This window comes from Ascaphus truei, chromosome 20, assembly GCF_040206685.1.
Source record: "Ascaphus truei isolate aAscTru1 chromosome 20, aAscTru1.hap1, whole genome shotgun sequence".
NCBI lineage: Eukaryota > Metazoa > Chordata > Amphibia > Anura > Ascaphidae > Ascaphus > Ascaphus truei.
The window spans coordinates 16,899,488-16,905,535 of record NC_134502.1 but is presented as its reverse complement, the minus strand read 5'-3'; the positions used below and the strand labels follow the sequence as shown (position 1 = coordinate 16,905,535).

Below are 6,048 nucleotides of genomic sequence, written 5' to 3'. Positions count from 1 at the left end.
TCATGCCTCTACGCCGGGGAGAATTAGGGGATTACCGGTAACTTTGTCCCACGAACTCCTGCAAACTGTAAGGGATCGGGGGACACGCGCCTCTCAGCGGGTCCTTGTCACCTTGGCTCCCAGTGCGGCTGTCAGCTCCGGTTCCCCGCTCCCTCGGCTCCTTACCTCTCCTGCCCCCACGCCATGCCACTCCTCCACGGCACACGCCACATCCTCCCGCACGTAGCCGAGGTGCGCGCACGGCAAGCTTACAGAGTGCGCGCGCACCCAATCCTCTTACTCGTCCTCCCGTGCCGCTGGCTCTGCCCCCCATCGGCTGCAGGCGATTTCAATTACTCACCTCTCTGACTCCCTCCTTGCTCACCTGGACCTATCCCTGGGATCTCTCAGACAGGCCTCCGCTCCACCCCTTGCTACGATTGGTCCTCCTGCATTTATAACCCCAGTCTGCCCTCTCCTTCCTTGCTCTGCATAATTCTTCTGTGACTCATGTGTGCAACTGTCTATGCCAAGCTCTGTTCTCTGTTACAGCTCTTGTTCCTGTCCCTGCCCCTGTTGGATACCTTTGGATTTGATCTCGGCTCTTGTTTGACTACGTGTACCTCGCAACCCCTGGACTCGGCTTTGGACCCAACTACGCTGCTTTCTCCCTGACCAGACTTCTGGAACCCTGGACTCAGCAAATATCACGTTAACCCTTTCTCACCAGGACCGGCAACGCACCTTACCAGACTCCGGACACGCCCTCACTGCTGTGAGTGCGTGTTATACCCTTACCCACCTCAGTACTGGGGACTGGCCAGGTCTGCGGGCATACAAGCGTTACATTATGCAGAGCCCAACAAATGCAAACCCCCCTGAGGTGGGCCAAGGTGTCACTATGGATCACTGGCAATTTTTAAGCGACCAATTCACGTCCGTGGCACAAGAACTGTGTAAACTCTCCTTGCGGGAATCGCCATTTGCACCATCCCCTCCTGCCCCAATACCTATGGGCAACTCTGAGCCACGTATTCCCCCTCCAAACCAGTATGCCGTGGACCCCCTTACATGCCGGGGATTTTTGAACCAATGGGACGTCCAGTTTGAGATGTCCCCATCTCAGTTTCCCTCAGATCGTTCTAAAGTGGCCTATGTCTAGGCCCTGCTCATGGGCGATGCTCTCGCTTGGGCTTCTCCCGTCTGGGAGCACAGATCTGATTTAACACAGGACTACCCCAAATTCTGGCGAGATTTCCAGCAGGTCTTTGACACCGCAGCGCGTAGGGAGAATGCCGCTTCTTCCTTGTTTCATCTCTCCCAGGGTCGCAGGTCGGCTGCAAGATACGCGGTGGAGTTCTGCACCATCGCTGCAGAGACTCAGTGGAATGTTGAAGCTCTCGCCGTGGCACACTGGCAGGGTTTGTCTGAATCCCTCAAGGATGATCTCGCAGTTCGCCCCTCATCTCTAGAGGATCTCATTGACCTCAGCATCCGGATGGACCAGCACATTCAAGAGCGACGTCACGAGCGCCAGCGTGCCCGTTTAATGCCGCCCTTGCTTGCTTCTCCTAGGTCTCCTCCCTTGGCACTTCCTGCGCTGGACGCTCCCGAACCGATGCAAATCGGTAGCCAACAGCTTCGGACCGCTTAGAGAACACGCCGCCAAGATGAGGGTCTCTACTACTACAGCGACTCCCCGGAACACCAACTACGTCACTGTTGCCTGAAACCGGGAAACGAGAACGCCCAGTAATGGTAGAGGGGCTTCTACTTGGTACCATTTCTCCTTGCCCCTCTTCCCCCAAAGAGCTACAGGAGAGAATCCTTCTCCTCATAACCCTTGAGGGTCCCAATGTTAGGGTAGAGGTTGAAGCCTTTATCGACTCCGGGTCTGGTGGTAACTTTTTGGATCATGACTAAGCCTGCAATAACCAAATCCCGTTAGTCAAGAAGAAGTCACCCATCGGCCTTGAGGCTAGCGACGGTCGACCGCCTTAAACCAGCCTTCATTAATTGGGAATTTATTCCCCTCACCCTGACCACCGCGGATGGTCATACTGAAGTCATCATCTTCGATGTCTTCCACTCTCCTACTGTCCAGGTCATTTTGGGATTGCCGTGGCTTCAGCGTCACAACCCGCGTGTTGATTGGACAAATGAACTACCGATCCAGTGGGCTCCTACCTTGAAGAAGACGGTCACTCGTCCCATTACCGTGCTTGCTGGTCTCGACACCACTTCACCTTCTCTCTCTACCCTGCCGGAGGTATACCATGACTTTTTGGATGTCTTTAACAAGACTCAGGCTGAAGTCCTACCACCTCATCGTTCGTACGACTGCCCCATCGAATTAATTCTTGGAACCATACTCCCCAAGTCTAAGTCATATTCCCTATCTGTGCCCGAGACCGGGGCTATGGCAATCTACATCCAGGAGAATCTTAAGAAAGGGTTTATTCGGAATTCCACCTCCCCCACCGGGGCAGGTTTCTTCTTCGACTTTCGTGGGCTTAACAAGATTACTGTTAAAAACCGGTACCCTCTTCCTCTAATTTCAGAACTCTTTGACCGGCTACAAGGAGCCTCTATATTTTCCAAACTCGACCTGAGTGGACCTTACAATCTAATCTGAATACGAGACGGTGACGAATGGAATACTGCATTTAACACACGTTCGGGTCATTATGAATATGTAGTGATGGTTTTCGGCCTCTGCAATGCCCCTGCCGTTTTCCAAGAATTTATGAATGATATCGTCCGGGACATTTTGGGTATTTTCGTCATAGTATACTTAGATGATATCCTCATTTTCTCCAAGCACCTGGAAGAGCACATTCGTCACACTAAGGTGGTTCTCTCTCGGCTTCGTGCAAATAGCCTCTACGCGAAGATGGAGAAATGTCTCTTCCACCAATCATCCACAGCCTTCCTTGGCTATATAATCTCCGATAAAGGTTTCAGCATGGATCCTGAGAAATTGAAGGCTGTTCTGGATTGGCCGTTGCCGAATTCCCTAAAAGCCGTTCAGCGTTTCCTTGGCTTTTCTAACTACTATCGAAAAATAATCCGTAATTTCTCCACTATCGCTCTACTCATTACTGCTCTTACCAAAAAAGGGACTGATCCAACAGCATGGTCCTCTGAAGCCATCAAAGCCTTCGAGTTCCTCAAAAGAGCTTTCGTCTCCGCTCCCATCCTCCGGCATCCGGATACATCCCTTCCTTTCACCCTGGAGGTTGACGCTTCTGATGTGGGAGCTGGGGCAGTACTCTCACAAAGATCTATTTATTTATTTCTAATAAATCTGACAGATTTATCATTCTTCCTGGTAATGCACAGGTTATTAATAATTTATATTAGTGTTAGGGACCCTTGAGATGTGGTCTGCCGTGTAGTGGCTCAGGGCTTACAACACTTTGGCCAAAATGTTAAACTAAAAGACCATTTTATTTAATAGATATCTATACATATATATTTAGGCACTGTACCGTGCATAAGTTTCACTGGATGTGCACTGAGCTCTGTCTGTGTTTCATGTTCTGTCTCTGGTTTTAAATATATATTGCCATGCTCAGTAGCTCTCCTCTGTGACACTTATATGCTTATATATATATATATATGTTGTGGTTATTTTGGGGGTTCAATATGAGCTTGTGGGTGTTCTATATGTCTTACATTTCTTGTTCAGCTGGTCTTGGCTGATTGGAGGGTGGCAACCTCCTACCTAATTTAAGCTCACCCCCTCCCACTTTTAAATGGTTAAAAGCTCACTCCATAGCATCTCCTACTCTCAGGGGAACTTGCCTGCTTGCAGTCTGATTGTGACAAATCTAATTCAGAGTGCTTTTCCTGGTAATGTACAGGTTAATAAAAGCTTCATCAGACTTAGAACTTTTCAACTAATTTTGACAGATTTATTATAAATCATTCTTCCTGGCAATGCACAGGTTATTAAGAATTTATATTAGACCATTTTATTTAATAGATATCAATACATGTATATTTAGGCACTGTACCGTGTATAAAGTTTCGCTGGATGTGCATTGAGCTCTGTCTGTGTTTCATGTTCGTCTCTGGTTTTAAATGTATATTGCCATGCTCAGTAGCACTCCTCTGTGATACTTATACGCTTATATATATGTTGTGGTTATTTTGGGGGTTCAATATGAGCTTGTGGGTGTTCTATATGTCTTACAGGTTCCCTGGAGAGAAGTGGCAGCATCGAGTGCAGGAGAAGGTGTCCTGGGGGTTCCCGGGTGAGCAGCGTCGTCGTGGATGTGTGACTTCCATTTTTTGTGCGTTAATGCTACATTAGCGAATTTCTTCTTGACATAATAAGGCCCAGGCTTCTTAGCCTTAGCCTTTGGAGTCGTCAAAAGGTTTTCTTTATTAGCCTTGGCCTTTCGCTTTGGCCTTGGCTTGGAAAAGGCTTCCGCCTTTCGCTTTTTCTGCACGACAGGCACGGCAGAAGAGAGTGGGTTCCTGCATCCGTAGAATCGTGGTCGATCCATTGATGCAGATGGAATAAAGCACAATGCAGTAACTGGACAAGAGCAAGTTCAGATACATATCAGAGTTTGGTAGGCTATGCAATTTGAGGTGCAGGTGTTAAAAGTGGGCATACTCTAATGTGTATAAAAAAAAGGTCCGCATGCATGGCCACAAGGTGCTTGTGCAAGCAGCGCCAGAGACTGGTGACATAAGGAGACATGGCTGTTGTTACATCCTGTTGTGGAACTAGCGACAACATAATTATTATGGGTCGTATGCAATAAAATTGCGTCCTGGATTTACACGGCTTTGAGGGAGGTCCTTACATGACGCGGACGGCATTCGAGTGATGTTTTTTTTTTTTTTTTTTATAACTTAAATTTTATTGAATCAAGACAGCATAAAATACATTACAGAATACTTTTGTCTTGTATGCAAACAATATTTTAACAATTATATAAGTAACAACGAGGTCCTGCTGTGCTTCGGGACCCGGTCTTCCGGGTACTTTGGTGTGGACTATATAGTCCAAGCCGACTCTACTTAAATGGACAAACAGACACATATAACTCAACTTAAAAGGGGAGACAATACATACTCACAGAAAAAAAAAAAAAAAAAAAAAAATTGAGGCGGGATGGGGAGGGGAGGGGAGAGGGGTAGGTTGGGGGTGAGGTAGGGGGAGTGCATTGGTAGTATGTGCGGCACGTGGCTCCGTGCTAAGCATCGCAGATGTTTGCAAGCTGAGTCGTCTCTCTTATTACTTATGTTATAATGTTGCTATAAGGGGTCCTGGGTGAATAGAATACTTCCTGTAAGCCCCTCCCAAGGAGAACGCACCTACTGTTATCAGAGCCATATTGAGGACCTCTCAATCCCCGGGATATCTGTCTGTGCCAGCCAAGGCGTCCAGACTTTTAGAAAATTGTCACCAGTATCGTTAACTAAACTCGTTAATTTTTCCATCTGGCAAATGAACCAAATTCGATTCCGAATCTTTGGGATGGTTGGAATATCAGATTGTTTCCATAATGCTGCGATCTCGCACCGCGTTGCAATTGCGAAATGGGCAATTAGTTTGTTATTTGTTTTGGAAAGGCCCGTCAATGGCCTGTTCAGTAGGAACAACCACGGGTCTGGGGGAATGGTGAGATCGAACAGTCTCTGTATCCAATGTCTAATCGCTTCCCACAGTGGAGAGATCCGTGGACAAGACCACAGCATATGTAACAGGTCGGCTGTTCCTCCGCACTGGCGGGGGCACAGGGGAGAGGAACCCGGCACAAACCTTGATAATTTCAGTGGGGTGAGGTACCATCGCATTAGGACTTTATATGCGTTCTCCTTGAGCGTGGTGCATATGGAGCTCTTCGCTGTGGCCATATATATGGCGCTCCATTCTTCATCTTCTAAGTTTTCTCCCAGATCTGTTTCCCATTGAGAACGGAATGAGGGTATCTGCTGCTCATGTTCACCAGAACTGATCACTTCTCCGTATAGCTGAGATGTAAGTCCCTTCGTGTCGGTCTCAGCCAGACAGAGCTTTTCGAAAGATGTTAATAGGGGGTATGGGGC

The 6,048-nt window shown here is 47.9% G+C and overlaps 1 protein-coding gene across 1 annotated transcript in view; it reads right to left on the bottom strand.

The window, feature by feature from the left end:
• The window catches only part of LOC142470961 (extracellular calcium-sensing receptor-like), a 16,879-nt gene extending 16,694 nt beyond the window's left edge, over nt 1–185 (bottom strand). Inside the window, exon 1 of the mRNA XM_075577768.1 lies at nt 166–185. Within this exon, the coding sequence (XP_075433883.1) occupies nt 166–185 (20 nt within the window). The remainder of the gene's footprint in view (nt 1–165) is intronic.
• Between the last annotated feature and the right edge of the window lie 5,863 nt (nt 186–6,048).